Source organism: Chionomys nivalis, chromosome 3, assembly GCF_950005125.1.
Source record: "Chionomys nivalis chromosome 3, mChiNiv1.1, whole genome shotgun sequence".
Taxonomy (NCBI): Eukaryota; Metazoa; Chordata; class Mammalia; order Rodentia; family Cricetidae; genus Chionomys; species Chionomys nivalis.
This window is the reverse complement of record NC_080088.1, coordinates 115,996,051-116,015,462: the sequence shown is the minus strand read 5'-3', so window position 1 is coordinate 116,015,462 and position 19,412 is coordinate 115,996,051. Positions and strand designations below refer to the sequence as shown.

General features: G+C 43.3%; 1 protein-coding gene across 2 annotated transcripts in view; it reads right to left on the bottom strand.

Annotated features, from left to right (window-relative positions):
- Taok3 (TAO kinase 3) overlaps window positions 1-19,412 on the bottom strand; it is a 188,177-nt gene that overhangs the window by 79,137 nt on the left and 89,628 nt on the right. For both annotated transcript variants that reach the window (XM_057763918.1, XM_057763919.1), the window contains 3 exons: window positions 13,590-13,802; window positions 6,552-6,623; window positions 5,162-5,263 (listed from right to left, as the gene is read on the bottom strand). In XM_057763918.1, coding sequence (XP_057619901.1) covers window positions 5,162-5,263; window positions 6,552-6,623; window positions 13,590-13,709 — 294 coding nt within the window. In that variant the 5' untranslated portion in view covers window positions 13,710-13,802. The remainder of the gene's footprint in view (window positions 1-5,161; window positions 5,264-6,551; window positions 6,624-13,589; window positions 13,803-19,412) is intronic.

Here is a 19,412-nt window from a genome sequence, read left to right as displayed (position 1 = left end):
TAGTCTAATGCGCCATCCGGAGATTTTAATTTGTATCTTAAAAATATTTATTCATTATTTAACCCCAGAACCCACATGAAAATATTCAGGCATAGCAATGTTCATTTGCAATCCGGCCAGATTAGACTACCAGAAGTCTAGGCTAACGAGAGACCCTGTCTCAAAAAACAAAGCGGTGAACACCCAAGGAATGCCATCTGAGGACGTTTCCCACGTATATGCATATCCCCAACAGTAAGGGTTTATTTGATCATGTTGCTGAACATTCTCAGTGAGGCAGTTTTAGAGGCTTTCTCAAAGCAAAAATGAGGAGACACTTCCGAGGCTGCCATCCCAGATCTGTGTCCCAGAGGACTGGTTTATGGCCAGAGCCAAAGCCGTGAATGTTTTCTGCTACACGTCTGACCACACACTGTCGGTTATTTTGTTATTCTAAAGGGAAGCATGAATCCCAATGGCTATGTGTGACCACCCAGACATAAGCAGTGTCACCACAGTGGTTCCTTTCATTATGAACATTCATATACTATATACCTCACAATACTCAAATAATATAGACTTTTACAGGTTGAGACACTTTATAATATCCTTCTTGGCACAAAAAGACAAATTCAAGAAGGTAGCTCACACTTCTAATTCTGGTACACAGGGGGCTGAGGCAGTAAGGTTGTCACAAGTTGGTCTGTGCCACATAAAACAAAAAACCAAAAAACAACCCAAACTGAAAACCCAAATGAAGAAGAACAGAAAAACAGCACAGATACATATTTATAAGTCCTTTATTGTGTGGCTGGTAAGATGGCTCAGTAGGTAAAGAGTTTGTTACCACACCTGGAACACTGAGCTGATCCTCAGAACCCACAAGGCAGAAGGAAAGAACTGACTCACAAAAGTTGTCCTCTGACCCCCACATGTTCAGCATGCGTGTGCACACATACAACAATAAACAGACTTTAAACATTTAACAACTATATTTTCTTTCTTACTGAGACATGAAAGATCCCACTGAAGTAAATGTTTTCATGAATGTTAATTTTATATGTACCCTACTTCTTTTTAAGGTAATTTGGATGGAAAACTTACTAAACTGTATCACTTGCTTTTCTAGTTTTTGAGTAAGCAGCTAAATATGCAGACTAAACTTCCTTACACTGAAAATGGGAGCAGTGAGGACAGCTGCTCCTCTGCCCTGTAAGCCCAATATAAGTTGAGGATAACTCAGAAATCCAGCTGCAGGACGTGGGCTATAGCTCAGTGGCAGAGTGCTTGCCCTGCACATCTGACACCCTGGGCTCAGTTCCCAGCTCTATCACAAAGGAAAAAGATACCACAAAGGAAAGAACAAAGAGAAGGAATTTAACCTCAGCAAATAACTGATCATCACAGAGCAGCCACACAGTAAGAGACCCCACATTTGTAACATCTGTGATACAGTGTAGCTTAGCCACACAGTAAAAGAGACCCCACATTTGTAACATCTATGATACAGTGTAGCTTAGATACACAGCACAGAGACCACACATCTGTGATGCAGTGTAGCTTAGCCACACAGTAAGAGACCCCACATCTCTAACATCTGTGATACAGTGTAGCTTAGCCACACAGTGCAGAGACCCCACATCTGTGATACAGTGTAGCTTAGCCACACAGTACAGTGACCCCATATCTGTGATACAGTGTCAGCACAGAGTCCCCACATCTGTGATACAGTGTAGCTTAGCCATACAGCACAGAGACCCCATATCTGTGATACAGTGTCAGCACAGAGTCCCCACATCTGTGATACAGTGTAGCTTAGCCATACAGCACAGAGACCCCATATCTGTGATACAGTGTAGCTTAGCCACACAGTGCAGAGACCCCACATCTGTGATACAGTGTAGCCTAGCCAGACAGTGCAGTGACCCCATATCTGTGATACAGTGTCAGCACAGAGACCCCACATCTGTGATACAGTGTAGATTAGCCACACAGTACCCCGATATGATCACAGCTGTGATTTTTCCTATCCTGGCTAAATTGTTCATGGTCAAGTGTGATCCAAATACAATAGATGAAAGAGTCCAGAAAAAACAAGTCACAAGCTTTAAGATGTACATCTTTCTTTCCTGCTCTGCATGAGAATCAGCCCTTGGTAGAGTGTCCGCTGCATACACCACCCGCCCAACAGTACCATGGTCACAGCACCACAGTAGCTGTATCCAAGTAATCCTTATCTTAGTTAATAATGGACAAAAGCACAAGAGTAGTGATGCTGGCAATTCCACTGCAGCAGACACCTGTTCCTACTGTTGTTAATCTCTGTCTAATTTAGAAATTTCTATCAAGAGGGTGTGGTGGCATATGTCATTAATTCCTTCACTCTGGAGGCAGAGGCAAGAAGTTCTGATTTAGAGGCCTGCCTGGTCTATATAGTGAGTCCTGGACCATTCAGGACTATTCCTTTTGGGCCTATGCCTCAAAAAAAATTTTTTTGTACCTTATCATAGGCATGTATAACCAAGAAAAAAAATCATAACATGTACAGAGCTCAGTACTAGCTATGGCTTTAAAGACCAACTGAGGTCTAGAAACATGACCCACAGGTGACAGGGGACCATTCTACTCTGTGGAGAACTGGTGACCCCTGTGGTCATGAGGCCCAGCCCAGCAGACCGTGGGGGTGCATGGCAGTCCAAGACAGGATTAAAATCCAAACTCAGATTACACTTTCTACTTTGTGCATTTGATGTGGATTCCCCTCTGTATGCTGTGAATGTTTTATTACCACTGATTAATAAAGAAGTTGCTTCAGCCTATAGCAAGGCAGAATAGAGCCAGGCTGGAAGAGATATGGAGAGAGTAGGCAGAGTCAGAGAGACGCCATGTAGCTGCCAAAGGAGAAAGACACCCCCCTGCCAGAACTTTACCAGTAAGCCATAACCTCGTGGTGATATACAGATGAATAGAAATGGTTAATTTAAGACATAAGAGTTAGCTAGGAATAAGCCTGAGCCATTGACCAAACAGTGTTGTAATTAATATAGTTTCTGTGTCATTATTCGGGTCTGGGCAGCTGGAAACGAACAAGCAGTCTCTGCCTACATGTATGGTTGTGTACTATTATGCAGAACCACTATGTTGAGTCACTGTGTTCCCACACATCTTTAAAACTGGACAGGAAGGGTCAGGCACTGGTAGTGCACGCCTTTAATCCCAGCACTCAGGAGGCAGAGACAGGTGGATCTCTGAGTTTGAGGCCAGCCTGGTCTACAGAAAGAGTTCCAGGACAGGCTCTAAACCCTATCTTGAAAAACCAAAACAACTAACCAAACAACAACCACAAAACCCCAGGACAGGAAGGAGGTGTGCTGTGCCCGTTAAAAGGCCCTAAGCATTGCTGTCACAGCCTCGCTGCTGTCTCCTGCTCTCTCTACTTCCTCCACATGGCCACACCACTGCTGGTGTTGTCTGTCTGCCCGCCTCTAGCAGCTCAGTGCCTACGAGAGTGTCTTCTAACCAGTAGTCAAACTAGTTGTAGATGGAAACCAAGAGGGAGCTGGTTAGAACTCTGCATTACTGAAGAATAAGCAGGCCAGGAGGAAGAGTTCCTGAGGCTTTGCCCAGACTTCTGGTTCCTTGAACTTGCAGCATTGAGTGAGATCTCTAGACTCCTCAAAGGCCACTGAGCTTACCCAGGGCAACTGATTTCCAGATAAGATGCTCCTTTGATTAACATCTGTTCAGACAGGAAGTAGAGGTCTAGATGACTGAGGGGCTCTTTAAGGGCTGAAGAAATGGTTCAGAGGGTGAAGCTTGCCTTGCATGCATGAGGAGCAGAGCTCGGTCTCCATGTAAAAGTGGGGTATAGGGGTGTGTGCCTGCAATTCCAGTGCTGGGAGGTGGATACAGGGGGCCCCTGGGGGCTCCTTAGCTTGCCAGTCCAGTCAAATGGGCCAATTCTAGGTTCAGTGAGAAACACTGTCTGCAGGTGGAAAGCGACCGAGGAAGACACTTGACTTTCAACTTGTGGCATTTACTGCTCACATAGAGAAATGCTTGTATGCATACATACACAGAAAATGTACAGGCACACATGCACACACACACAGAAATGCATGTGCACACGCCAAATTAACTCCTTAAACAGAAGTGCTTACACACAGTGTTTGGGAACAAAACGTCCATTTCCTGTAAGCAAGGGACCTTGGCTTGTCACAAGCAACCTTTCATAGACAGCTAAATTGGACTTAAAGCAAAAATGCTCAATGTGGTTAACTGTGAAGCTTAACACCTTCATATTCTAATAGTGTGTGACATGCCAGACTTAGGCAGTGACACTCACATAAAAAATAAAAGCAGAAAAACAAAACGAAAACACACTGCGTGGAAGAAAACCATGTCACAGGGGTGGTGTCACTCTGTAAGACCTGTACAGGGACAGTGCCAGGCTTTCGGTCAAATGGATTGGGGAGGAGGGTGGAAGTGGCAAAAATAAAAACTCTAGAATGAGGACTGGAGAGATGGCTCAGCAGTTAAGAGCACTGGCTGCTCTTGCAGAGAACCTGGGTTCAATTCCCAGCAAACACATAGTCGCTCACAACTGTCTGTAAGTCCAGTTCTAGGGCATCTGGTGCCCTCTTCAGAACTCTGTGGGTACTGCACACACGTGGTGCACTCACACATATGCGGGTAAAACATTCACACATACAAAAAAAAAAAACCCAAATAAATCTTAAAAGAAAATTCTAGGATGAAGGCCGGCTAGATGGCTCAGCGTGCAAGGGCACTTGCTGCTGTTGACTTGAGTCTAGTCCCTGGGCCACATTTTGTACTTTCCACAAGCGTGTGCGCATGGCAAAAATGTACACACAAAATACATGGGACAAAAATCTTTAGAAATTCTAGGAGACTAAAAGGATTTAACTTTAGGTTTCACAAGATGACAGTAACTTTTACCATCCCTTGGCTTACTGTTCTCAGAATGATGCTTCTGATACGGTAGGCAGGCATATTTAGTCTTATGGAAAGCATACCATATGACAAACTGGCCAGCAGTGACTAGTGTTATTATCAATTACAAAAGTCTAATAGGACAGAAACAGGACTTAAAATTTTATAGTTCAAATAAATAATTTTAAAAATTAATAGAAAAAAAGAGATCAGAGATGCTCTGACTTACCCAAGCAGTATGTTCCTTTAAATAGCAACCTTTGTACTCGATGGTGTTCGGATGCTTCAACTTCTGTAAAAATTTAACTTCCTTAAGAATATCTTGCCATTTCTATGGAAATCAGAAAAACTGTTTTATTAATCAGGCTGAAAACAGCATCTATCAAGTGTGTATATACATATATAAATACATTTTATAGTTTTCTTCTTCTGTGTTAGATGGCTATAAGGTAAATGTTTAATAAATGAACTAGCTAGTTACCGTGTGCCATGTTGTCTTAATACAATGTAAGGTCCAAATCACTCATCAAATATATTGAAATTAAAGCACTACTCACATCCATGTTCTATCCTAGAAGGCTGTTGCTTAGATCTAATATCAGGAAGTTTTGCTAGAGGCCCCCACAAGAGACCACATATGGCCAGTGGTTTCCTGTGTGTCCAAAGGCAGCCCACTTACTGAGTAACCTAGAAAAGCCTAACTCCCTGTCCATCTGTCTGGGTGTTTTCTTTTTCTTTTTGAGACAGAGCTTCTCTGTGTAACAGTCCTGGTTGTCCTGGCCTCAAACTCACAGAGATCCACCTGCCTCTGCCTCCCAAGCACTGGATTAAAGGTGTGTGCCACCACTGCCTGGCCTGCATCTTTCCCTAACTCTTTGGGCCTTCTTGCTGTTTCTCTAGAGTAGTGGTTCTCAACCTTCCTGATCCTATGACCCTTTAATACAGATCCTCATGTTGGGGTGTCCCCCAACCATGAAATTGTTTTTGTTACTACTTCATAACTGTAATTTCTCTATTGTTAGTGAAATTACATTACTGAATTGTAATGTAAATATCTGATATGCATGATATCTGATATGTGACCCCTGTGAAAAGCCATTTGACCCCAATGGGCCAACTCACAGGTTGAGAAACATTGCTCTAGGGCCTCCCTCCCCGTCTGCTATGTGCCATGGCAGCTTAAATGGCACGGTTTCCCCTTGTCTCCCTGCTCTCATGGGCAGCTATTGAGGTGTGCAGTTTGCCTTCCTGGGGAGGGTTTCCTTTAAAACTCTTATGAAACTGTCCTTGATTTGAAAAGGGAACACAAAAGAACAACATTGTGATGAATACTTAAATATCTTTCATGGATTACATTATGGAAAGCTTTTTCTATGTTTAATGGACACACACTAGTCCTATGTGTTATAGGGTACTCTACATATCTCCAGCCCATTGGTCATTCAGACAATGACCATGTCTCTGTGGTGAGAACAGTGGACTCAGCCCTTCTAGTGACTTTTGAAATACACATGACAACCCTGGGGATGAGCTGCCCTCCCTTGTGTGGACGCCAGAGCTCAGAACTTGGTTACCTCACCCAAACGGCACACATCTGTTTAGGCACGGGACTGTCTTACCTCATGGGTCTGCTTCCCACTGTAGGACATTTTCTTAACTGCAACCACCTCGTTGGTGTGAGCATTTGTTGCCTATTACAAGAGAGAGGAAGAAAAATAGAAAGAGTTATGCTATTCAGGCACCTTAAGCAGTGGGCTAGAGCCTAGCAACATTTGCTCCCACACCTCGGCAACGTCGTTCTTGAGGACACTCCCACTGACTTCATGGGAACGGTCTCTCAAATGCTTGCTGTGATAACCTGTGAGAGTTATTCTAGAACGTCAAGAAAATACACGGTCAAATGAAAAAAAGCAAAGTTACAAAGGTGGGATTCACCTTCTTAGATGCCCAACAATGGAGTACCAGCTAAACACACGAGATCAACCATGAAGAGAAAGAACCAGACAATCAGGATGGAGAGAGAGCTCAGAGTTAAGAGCTCTGGCTGCTCTTACAGAGACCTGGGGTGGGTTCCCAGCACCACATGGAGGCTCAAAGCGTCCATTACTCCAGTTCCAGGGGATCGGGCTCCCTCTTCTGGCCTCTGTGGGCACTGCACACACGACACATACATGCAGATGAGTAAAAATAAATCTTTTAAAAAAGAACCAGACAACCCCCAGACACACACACACACACACACACACACACACACGTCTATTGCTGTACTATTTAGCAGGTAGTCAAGACACTTTTCCAACACTAAAGTGCAGGGAAAATGAATGCATATTAAAGAATTTTTTTATTTATTCATTTATTTATTTATTAAAGATTTCTGCCTTCTTAAAAAAAAAGAATTTTATATACTCACTAAGGTGATAGGATCTATTATAAAAGGTACCTACTAGTTAAATGCTTCCAATTCTGAAGGTCTCCAGAAAGGCATGGATAAGGTAATTATTGATTTATAATGTGTGTATATATATATACTTTCATTAAAAACAAAACTTGGTCTGGGAGTTGGCCATAGCTTAGCATGAGTAAGGCCCTGAGTTCCAGCCCAGAACCAGAAATAAACAAACAATTACGCATAGTACATGCTTGGTCATGAAGTCATATTTTAATCTGTAAAAAAATAAAATTCTTCACGTTTACAAAAAGAAAACACAATAGAGGTATCAGAGAGCACTTGCCCAGCATGTGTGAAGTCTGGGAGCTACCATCACAGGGACAGGGAGCAGGGGAGAGGGGAGGAGGGGAGGGAAGGGGAGGGGAGAGTATGGGAGGGGAGGGGAGAGAAGGGGAAGGGAGGAGAGTCGAAGAATTAAACAGAGCCATTAAGTAATTCCTCATGGGTTGGAGAGATGGCTCAGCAGTTAAGAGCACTGCTTGTTCCTCCAAAGGTCCTGAGTTCAATTCCCAGCAACCATATGGTGGCTGACAGCTATCTGTAATGAGATCTGGTGCCCTTTTCTGGAATACAGTCATACACACAGGCAGAACACTGTATACATAACAAATAAATAAATCTAAAAAGAAAGTAATTGCTCATTAAAAAAATTATAGTCGATGCTGATTGCTGTTGCTTCCTTACGCCTACAGGGCCATCCTAGTTGGACTAGCTGTGTGCACTTACTCTGGGACTGAAAGCTGAAAACAATTTCCATGTTGATTTCCTATAGACATGTGAAGGTGCTTTGTACATGTATGTGTGTTCACTGTGTATGTGTACATGTGGCATGTGGAGGCCAGAGCCAGAGGAGGATGGAAGGCCCTGCTCTATCGCTTTACACCTTATTCTCTTGAGACCGGGTCACTCACTGGACCTGGACTGGTGGCCAGTAAGACCCAGTGATCCTCCTGCCTCTGCCACTGACAGTGCTGGGGTCACAGGCATGTGAGGGTTATGTGGCCACATCCTGCTTTTCACGGGTGCCGGGGATTTGAACTCAGGTCCTCATGCTTGGACAACAAGTACTCTTACCCACTGAACCATCTCCCCAGCCTAGGTATGGAAAATTTTTAGTACAGCTTTATATTGGTTACAAGTCAGAACAAGACACTTGATAAAGATTTACAACAGGCCCTGTGGCAGTGGCACATGCCTTTAATCCCAGCACTTGGGAGGACAGGCATATCTCTGTGAGTTCAAGGCCAGCCTGGCCTACAGAGTGAGTTCCAGGACAGCTAGGGCTACACAGAGAAACCTTGTCTTGAAAACAACAACAACAACATCAAAACAGAAACAGAAACAAACCCCAAAACCAAACAAATGAAAAGATTTTCCAACAGAAGAGGAGACTGCGTAATCTCTCCTTTATGGTACCCTGCACTGTACTCCGTATAATTACAGTTATCCTGGGAACATAGACTCACACTATAAATTTCCAATAGAATGAACGGTCTTGGGAGTTCTGGACAAGATCTCAGGCTGCAGACATGCTTTCTGGGAACTTTCTGTCTTGTTCTTATTGTTTCTATTCTCCAGACTGCTGCTAGCTTATAAATGTGTCTTTCTTTCTTTCTTTCTTTCTTTCTTTCTTTCTTTCTTTCTTTCTTTCTTTCTTTATTTATTTATTTATTTATTTTGGGTTTTCAAGCCAGGTCCTCTGCTGCTAGTTCATAAAGACACATTTATTTATTTATTTATTTTGGTTTTTCAAGCCAGGGTTTCTCTGTGGCTTTGGAGTCTGTCCTAGAACTAGCTCTTGTAGACCAGGGTGGCCTCAAACTCACAGAGATCTGCCTGTCTCGCCTCCCAAGTGCTGGGATTAAGGCGTGCGCCACCACAACCTGGCATTTATTTATTTTTAAGATTTTTCTTTTATTTAAGAGAAGTGTTTAAGTCTGTCTGGGTGTAGGTTTGCGAATATGAATGCAGTGCCTGTGGGGGTTAGAAGAGGGTGATGGAACCCTTGGAGCGGGGGTTGCAGAGAGTTGTGAGCCACCTGATGAAGGTTCTAGGAACCAGCAGTAAATGCTCTTAACCCCTGAGCCATTTCTCCAGCTCCTGAGAAAAGCATAAAAGCAAGCACAAGTTTTTATTTTGTTCTACTGCATTTACGATGAAGGCCAAAAGCAGTTCTGCCGAGATGAACTGACAGAGGCGACCTGGAGAGGACCAGTTGGCTCTAAGAAAGTGCTAGAGACTGCAGAACTCACAGTGGCTTGAGTGACCAACATGAACTGGGCTGGCATCGAACTCACAGAGGTCTGCCTGCAGCTCGCAGCACAAATAACAGAATGGTGTAAATCCAAACCATAAAGGCATGTTGTTGTAGATTAATCTTTTTGTACATTATGAAGATTTGTCACTTGGATTGGTTTAATAAAAGCTGAATAGCCAATAGCTAAGCAGGCTTTTTAGGGCAGAGAGGAAACTGGGAAGAAGGGTATATAAAGAGTAACCACACACACATGGAATGAGTCAGACACATAAAAGGGGACAGGACAGAGGTAAAAGCTACTGGGCTGGAGAGATGGTGCAGTGGTTAAAAGCACTCCTTGCTCTTCCAGAGGACCTGGGCTAATTTAAATTATAAGAGCTAGTTAGAAACAAGCCTAAGATATTGCCCAAGCTTTTATAATTAGTAAGAAGTCTCCATGTGGTTATTTGGGAGCTGGCTGGTGGGACAGAAAATGTCTGTCTACAGTATGTCATCAGGCTAACACTTCTTATGTTCTGAGTGGAACACACACCCTCAGACGATTGGTTCCACAAGAGCTGTGAGAACTTATGAGTCATTTTTAACTCATTTCCTGGTACCACTCCACATACAGTTGCTAACCCCAAAGAGTCAGCAGGAGTTACAACATAACACATTGGTCTCCCACCCAAGTACTAACCAGGTTCAGCCCTGCTTTGCTTCTGAGAGCAGAAGGGATGAGGTCTGCTCTGAGTAGTATGGCTGTAGAACAAACTCTTGATCTTTAAGACTAGCTAGAATAACCATGATTTATCAAAAATACTAATTGGCCATACCAATAACTATGAGTTTTCCAACCAGCAAATCTTATTAATTTTTAAAAATTTAAAAATTTCCATCCATTCATCCAACCAGCAAATCTTATTAATTTTTAAAAATTTATCTATATATTTTTGTCATTGGTGGTGCCATCATGTGAGTGTGGAAGTCAGATGGTAACTTGCATGAGTTGGTTTGATCCTTTGACCACAGGATCTGGGGACTGAATTAAGGTTGCCCACTGAGCCATCTCCCTAGATCCATGACAAACACTTACTATGTGTTCATCTTTGTTAGGTATCGTGCTAAATGGTAGGGGCAGAATCATGGGTAAATATGTCTGGTACACATCTCTCCTCTAATAGGAGAGACAGAAGACTCAAAGCAGAGCTGGGTATGTGGCTTAGTGTGCCTTAGTGTGGCTTAGGGGGTACATTTCTGGAAGGGATGAGGTCTATACTCAGTACTGATGTGGGATAGTTGATGAATAAAGCTGTTTCAGCCCGTGACTTAGGAGAGTACAGTCAAGTGGAAATTCAAACAGAGATAGAGAGAGAGTAGGCAAAGTCAGGAAGATGCCATGCAGCTGCCGAAGGAGACAGACGCCAGAACCTTACCAGTAAGCCACATCCTCATGGCGATACATCAGATGAATAGAAATGGGTTAATTTAAGATGTAAGAGCTAGCTAGGAATACGCATAAGCTATGGGCCAAACAGTGTTGTGATTAACATAGTTTTTGTGATTATTTGGGTCGGGGCAGCTGGGAAATGAATGAGCAGTCTCCTTTTACACAATGTCTAAAGACGAACAAGAGTCAGCAGAGGAGGGCGGTGGAGAACGTTCCAGCAGAAAGGGTCACACATGGTCCTGTAATGGGTGATAGAGAGACTGAGAGGGGAAAGAATGGAGCTTAGACGCAGAGGGACCACACTGGGATAGGCCTTGTTGGTGGATACAGCAAGGACATTAGCTTAGATGAAGAATAGAAGTGAGGTTACAAAGCCTCTTTAGCAAAGAAGAGTGAGCTATAGTGAGCTATACACATGTGCACACACACACACTAATTATACACACACACACACACAAACACACACATACACACATACATATATTGTTTTTCAGCAACTGAGGAGAGTACAAGCAGACAGAGGCCAAACAGATGGTAAGGTCTTCTTGGGAACAGTGGCCCTGGTGTAACAAGAGGAAGGATCCCTCCTTGGCCAGAAGGAAAGTGTGCCATGCACAATGAATTAACAACAACACCTATGATGATCAATGAGAAATCGATCTTTGAGGCTCTGTCTACATGTCCACAGTAGACAAAAGGGTAAAACTTTTATTATTTTTATAAGTTTCATATTAAAGCGTTGGCATCCTTTTTACCTGTCTTCAGTGAACACACTTCTGTATGTGAACAGTATAGACTAATGATCACCTGTAGGCATCAAAACCTCCAAAGTCCCTCTATCATTTCTCTGGTTAAGTATTAGCAACACGTGACAGACCTAGCACCCACTGCACACAGGGGTGTTAGCCTTCCCATGAGAGTGTTCTTCAAAGGGACAGATAAGTCAAAATGCCAGAGTCAGTCCCAAAGCAACCACTAGGCATTCTGTGGGGTGGCCTCACCATTCTGCGACATGGGCTTGTTTCTAAGTGTCATTGTATACTTGGTCTCCTGTATTTGCTATGACGCACTGGGACTTTGGAAATGCTGTCTGCTTTTTAAAATAGAAGAGTCAGGTAGAGATTGAGGCAAGAGAGATTCAGAGAGGACGAACTGATCACAGAGCAACAGGAGTGCATGGAGCGACCACTGGTGACTGTGTCTGAGCAAGGCAAGCACGTTAGAATGAAGGCATGCAGCCGGGCAGTGGTGGCACACACCTGTAATCCCAGCACTCAGAGGCAAGGCAGGCAGATCTCGGAGAGTTCATGGCCAGCCTGGTCTACAGAGTGGGTTCCAGGACAGCCAGGGCAGTATACTGAGAAACTCTGTCTGGAAAAACAAAACAGCGGCAAGCAAACAAAAAAACAAAAAGAAAAGAATGAAGAAATGCAAAATGTTTCCATTTTATTTTTAAAAATTTTAGCAATTTATTTTTATTTGTAAGTATATATGTGTGCCTGCTTGCGTATGTGTGCCACATGTAAGTAAGCAGGTCCTTGTGGAAGCCAGAGGGGGCTTTGGATACATGAAATCTGAAGTTACAGCAACTGTGATTCACCTGACACGGGTTCTGGGAGCCAAACTTGGGTTCTCTGCAAGAGCAGTACTGGCTCTAACAACTGAGCCATCTTTCTTGGCCCCAAATGTTTCCATTTTAAAGAACTTAAAAACTAGGTAAAACAAAGTTACTCTGCCTCAGGGTGTCAAAGTAACAGTTACATATAAAGAAAAGCAAGAGGACATGCGCCATGAAATACAGACAGGGGACACTGCTCAGGGGAGCAGGGAGTGGTTGCCCTGGGAACAGGAAGGGCATATGAGGGGCTTCTGGGATCTAGCAGTATTCTTCTTGTACTGGCAATTCCCCAGAGACTGCCTTTTAATTATTGCTTGAAATATATATTCGTAAGGGGAGGTACTTGCTTTTGTTTTTCTGTTGGGTTGAGCTTTCAGCCTTGCACATGCTAGACAATGCTCTACCTCTGAGTTATACTCAGGCCAATTTTTTTTTGTGCGTGTGTGTGTACTTCTTTATGTATGATATATTAAAAATACTTTAAAGGGGCTGGAGAGATGATGGCTCAGCAGTTAAGAGCACTGGCTGTTCTTCCAGAGGTCCTGAGTTCAATTCCCAGCAACCACATGGTGGCTCCCAATCATCTATAATGGGATCTGATGCCCTCTTCTGGCATAGAGGCATATGCAAGAAGAGCACTCATGCACTAAAAAAATACATAAATAAATAGAATTTAAAATATTTTAAAAATAGAATCTTTGTGAAAAAGAAAATGGGGAAAAATAAATAAAAATATTTAGAAAAGAAAAAGGAAACAGGATTTTGCTTGGGTATTTAATGTCATAGTAAAAAATTAAGACTAAACAGAAAAATGGTCCTCCCTTTCAGCCATAGGAAGCCGAGTCAGTGATACAGCAGGGCTTATTCTTCCTGAGCCTATCTACCCCATCGGCCAATTACTTACAAAGTACACAGCTCCGAAGCTCCCATGTCCGATTTCATGCAGATCGATAAAGAGCTCTTCAGGGTCATCTTTGTAGAAGAGGTCAGCAATCTCTGGGTCCTTCAGCGCTCCTTTCCGCATGGTGGCCAGTGGGCAAGCGCGCTGCTCTTTGATGGCCCAGTCCTTTTGCTCCTCTCATTGACTGCTGTTTTCGTTCTTATGAACCTTCAGTCCCTGCAGAAGAATGAGAGTTGCCTTTCAGTTCTTTCTAACGTACTTTTTTGATGATAATACAAACACAAATTAACATTGAGAACTTATCCGGGCCAACGAGATGGCTCAGCAGGTAAAGGTGTTCGCTACCAAGGCTAATGACGTGAGTTCCATGGTCAGAACCCACAGGCAGAAAGAGAGAACTGACTCCTGCCAGTCTTCTGCCCCCACATGTAGACCGTGGCATGTATGCGCCCACCTACCTCAAACAGATCGAATAATATCTAATAAATTCAAAAGTATCTTCATCTTACAACTCAACAGTAAAAGGACAAGAAGCCCAAATTTAAAAATTGGCACAGGACTTTAATAGACTTTTCTTTAAAAAAAAAAAAAAAGACATAGACTATGTTACAAAACTTGACATCATCATCAGAAACAAAAATCATTTTGTGCTGACTAAGACAGCTATAAAAGCAGAGAAGTACTGGTAACTGGGGGAGGCAGGGACAGGGCTCTCTATGCCACTAGCAGGCAGGGATGCAGAACAGCACAGACATCTTGCGAACCAGAATTCATGAAAAAAACAACCAACCTGCCAACCAATCAACCTGTCAACAAACGAGAAACCAATCAACCAAACAACCAGTGAAACCTAGTACCTGAAGTTAGTGTTTGCCTTAGGAAACCACTCCACTGAACTGGAGTGGTGGCTCAGAGGTTAAGAGCACATGTTCTTGCTGAGGACCTGAATTCAATTCCCAGCACCCATGTCAGGGGCCTGACAGCCACCTGTAATTCCAGCTCAAGGGGATCCTACACCCATCATGCTTTTTCAAGCACACACACAAACATATACAACTAAAAGACAATAATATTGTTAGGTACATACCCAAGAGAAAGGAAAAGATATTCTTACAAAATACACAGACAAGTTTCAGAATGGCGTTATTCCTAATCACTAAAAAGTAGGAATAACCCGATGCCCAGTAACTGGTGAATAAATACAATGTAGTATGTAATAGAATAAATAAAATGGACTATAATATCCAGTCATAAAAAGGAATAAGGGTCAGGTGTGGTGGAGTACGCCTGTAATAGGGAAGTAGAAGCAGGTGAACTGTGAGGTCACTCTCCCTAGTTTTATATAGTGAGTCTGATGGCAGCGTGGGCTTCATGAGACTCTGTCTCAAAAAAAAAAACAAAAAAAACAAAAAACACAAGAAGGACTATTGTGCTCTCTGCTCCTATGTGAATGGGTCTTGTGAGAGTTATGTTAAGTGAACAAAGCCAGCGTAAGAGACCACATATGTATGATATCATCTACATAAGATTCCCAGAAGAGATAAACACATGGAGAGATTACTGGCTACTCAGTGGATGTGGTCAGGGACAAATCTAGAGGGCAGCCAGCCTATTAGGATGCTGAAAATGTCATAAGTTGACTGAGGGTATGATGGGCAGAGCCAGCTGAATCCAGCTCTGGATGGGACAGGAAGGTTCATGCTCTGGACTGGTATGTGCTGTGGAATGATCCTTATTTATACTGGGAAAATGTGTTGTTCTCACTGTTAATAAAAACTGATTGGTCAACAGCTAGGCAGGCATTGGGGGTAGAGAGAGTGCTGGGAAAAAGAAGGTCAGAGCTAGCAAAGTTGAGGGCCAGATGCGGAAGGAGCAATATGTAAAGTTCATTGATGAGATTAATGAACCTTGGGGCAGCACATAGATTAATAGAAATGGGTCAATGTAAGTTCTAAGAGCTGGCTGGAGACAAGTCTAAGCTATTGCCCAAGTATTTATATTAATAAGAAGTCTCTGTGTGGTTATTTGGAAAGTGGCTGGTGGAAAAGAAAAGTCTGCGTGTGATGTTTTCTTGCAGCAAGAAGCTCAGGTGACTTGACAGTTCTTTATTAACCAAGGAAAGAAATTTTTATCAACTAGAGGCCATGGCCATGCCCACTCGGAGAGGCCTCTGAACAACTCGAAGCTTCCATGAGTAGCAGAATGCCATTTGACTTGTCTGTGTGTTCTCATATCAATAAATGAACACTAGTTCATTCTGCGTCAATTCTATTCTTTTCCTTGATTTTTGAAAAATATTGGGATGTTACTTTTTCTCTCTTGTTTTATTATAAATAACCCCTCCTACATACAAACAACCACTTATTTCTGTTTGAACTAGTTAAAGGATAGGCTGTTTCTTCTTTGAACCCTGGATAACCAGGCCACACATTTAGTTATTAGCCAACAAATCAATTTTCTTCAAAATATGATAGTTTCAAAATTTAAAAGGTCACTTGTTAAAGAAGTAAATTCCCTCTGGTGATGCGACAGGCTGGGTGGCAGTGCACATGGCTGCATGCCTCAGTTTACCTGAATCATTAGTAGGTGAGCACCCCAACCTAAACATCTGTATCCATCAGCCGGTCTATTCTGACTGCATCGGTGTTTTCACAACATTGTATCAAGCAGATTGTCAGCGTCGGAATCCGTGTCATCTTGTGTTTCATAATGGCCTTGGGTCAAGTAAATCAACAGACACCCAAGGACAAAGTGGTTGACTCTTGCAAACCAAAGGGGAGTATCTCTCAATATAAGAGTTTAGAAGGCTGAGCTGGTCGAGTTTTTTACTTAACAAATCAAAAATCCAAGCCTTCTTAGGGGAGAGAAATGTAGTTCATTTACTCTAGAGTGCGAGAGTTGGGAGCAGAAAATACGAAGCTGGTGTCAAGCCAAGAAAAACAACAAAAGGCCTTTAAAGCCATGCTAAGAAATATGGACGTTAAGCCATGCGAAACCGGGTGCCACGTAAGGCTTTGAATAGAAAGAAAGGTCCACCTTGCCAGAACTACACCTTTCGTCTCGGGGCCACTGTCCTCATCTTCAGACACTGACAACCAGGTGTAGCGCCAACACGCCAATACTGTGGGAAGGCAGCGGCTTACAGTGGGCTTGCCTCCCTTGTTCCTCCTGGAGACCACACCCAGCAGGAAGTGTATGACATCCCCTTGAGAAAACCGGAGAGAACTAGTAACTGAAATTCAGTTGCTGAAGTAGGTTTTGAATTTCTTAATATTTTGACTTCAGTTAGGATTAAACTAAGTTACTAGCAGTCAGTCTTGAGAAGACAAAAGATTATGCTGTTATACTATAGACCAAAAGGAGTTTTTTTTAAGAACTAGATATTTAATTGTACAAAAATGAGGCCTTAAAAAACTCTCAGAATAATGATGAGTGAACATTTAATTAGTAAGCACCGCAGCAGAGGCAGAAGCCGCACACTAAATCAATAAGCTTGACTCCCCACAATTAATAAGTTCAGAAATAGAAAGAAGAGCTTTCTGGTTCTAGCCAAGATGGAGGAACGGGCGCTTGATTTATTTATTTTCTGTCACCTGAAACAATCAAAGCATTAGAGGAAACACACATGGGATGGTACTTGAAGACAGGGGCTGCCAGGCCATTGACAAAGATTCCTGACATATGAGAAGCAGATGCAAGCCACAAGACCTCCAGTGTGCGCCCCGGGATGGTTTCCGGGTGGTACAGGTAGATTGAGGGACCCAGGGTAGGAAAAGGGAACTGGGAGACCCTGAGGTGACCCTGATGGCTAGTGTTCACAGGGCACAGCTCAAATAGAGGAACAGCGTGAGAGAGGGTGAGAGGAGCCATACAGGCTCCCTGATGGTCTGCAGTATGTGCCGGCAGAGAGAAGCTATGCCAGCCTAGGGCAGAGTCGCCTGAAACTCACAGAGGAAACGGTACCTGGGACTCACTCTGCAGCACAAGTTAGCCTTGAACTTGAGGTAAGGCAAGGACAGTAAACATATAACTGGAGCCCACATGTTTAAAATCTGAATAAGGAACACTTAAAGCAGAGATGTACAGGATAGAAGAGACTCAAACAACTCTCATTGGGGAAAGGACGATACAAGGTCTGGGATAAAATTAAGTTGCATAGGATGCAGAATGGAAAAAATATTAGTAAAACATAAAAGAAAGATGTATAAAAGAAAAAAGGAAAGATGAATGGAAGGAAACAGCCGAGTGCCACTCAGTCGGGGACACCTTCATCTTCATGCAGCCTTGTATATGTCCAGCTGGCATCCCTGAAGGAGAGGAAGATATGTTAAGACACACACACACACACGCACACACACACACACAAAAAAAAAAAAAAGACAGCTCCGTGGTTAGAAGCACTGACTGCTCTTCCAGAGGACCTGGGTTTGATCCCCAGCACCCACATGGCAGCTCACCACTGTCTGCAACTCCAGTTTCAGGGGATCTGATGCCCTCTTCTGGACTCTGTAGGTGCCAGGCAGGCATATGCTACATAGATTTACAGACAGGCAAAACACTCATATGCATGAAATGAACAGGTAAGTTAAAAGATAAGATAATAAAATCAGTAAATCTTTCTTCGGAGAAATAATGTTGGGAATATTTACAAATCTGGTGGGAATCAGAAACTCTGGGACCCGAAGATGTCAATGAACAAAACACACGACAGCATATTACAGGAAAACCATGCAAACTTGTGTAAGGGCTGGAGGAGCGACTTGGGTTAAGAGCACTGGCTGTACTTCCAGGGGAGCAGGGCTCAATTTCTAACATTTACATGGTAGTTTACAACCACCTGTAACTCCAGTTCTAGGACATTCAAAGTCTCTCTTGGCCTCCATGGGAACCCTGGGCAGTGGGAACTCATACAGTACACAGATATGATATAAATACAGGCAAAACACCAATACATATGGAAATAAAAATTAAAACCAAATTGTGATAAAGTCGTAAAAATAATGTGATGGCCCATCTCCATTGCCAAACTGATGTGCTCCAAAATCGCCTAGAAGATGGAATTACCTTGACTATTAATTGAAGTGGGAAGGAAGGCCTGCTCACTGTGGGTGGTTCCATTCCCTGTGCTGGGAACCTGGGCTGGATTAAAGGTGATGGAGGAAGGTCATTGGTTAAATAATAAAGAAACTGCCTAGGCCCATTTATAGGCCAGCAGTCGCCATGATTCTCCCACTCCAGACAGACGCAGGTTAAGATCTTTCCTGGTAAGCCAGCTCATGGTACTACACAAAATATTAGAAATGGGTTAGATCAATACATAAGAGCTAGCCAATAGAGGCTGAAACTAATGGGCCAGGCAGTAATTAAAAGAGTACAGTTTCCGTGTAATTATTTGGGGGCATAAGCTAGCCATGCGGGCGGCTGGGTGCCGGGGACGCAGCCCTGCTGCCCATATTACAACATAAAGGGTGGAAATGAGTTAAGCATCAGCATCCATCCCTCTCTGGTCCTTGACTGTGGAGACTGTGGCCAGCTGCCACACATTCCTGTGATGTCCCTGCCACGACACAGGCCTGGGTGAGGTGTGTGAGCTTCTCCATTATGCAAATTTCTTTAACGCACAGTCAATCCTTTCAACTAAAATTACAATGCTACGTGAGGAGTGGAGCATAGAAAAGGCGACAGCTCCAAGATGGGACTTGGAGAGAGAAGCTGGAGTGTGTTGTTCTAAAGATACTACAGACAACCTCCATCGGAGCCAGCAGACGAGGAAAGCCTGCCGACCTGCACTGCCGCCTCGTGACATCTGTTGTGACCGGAACTGTG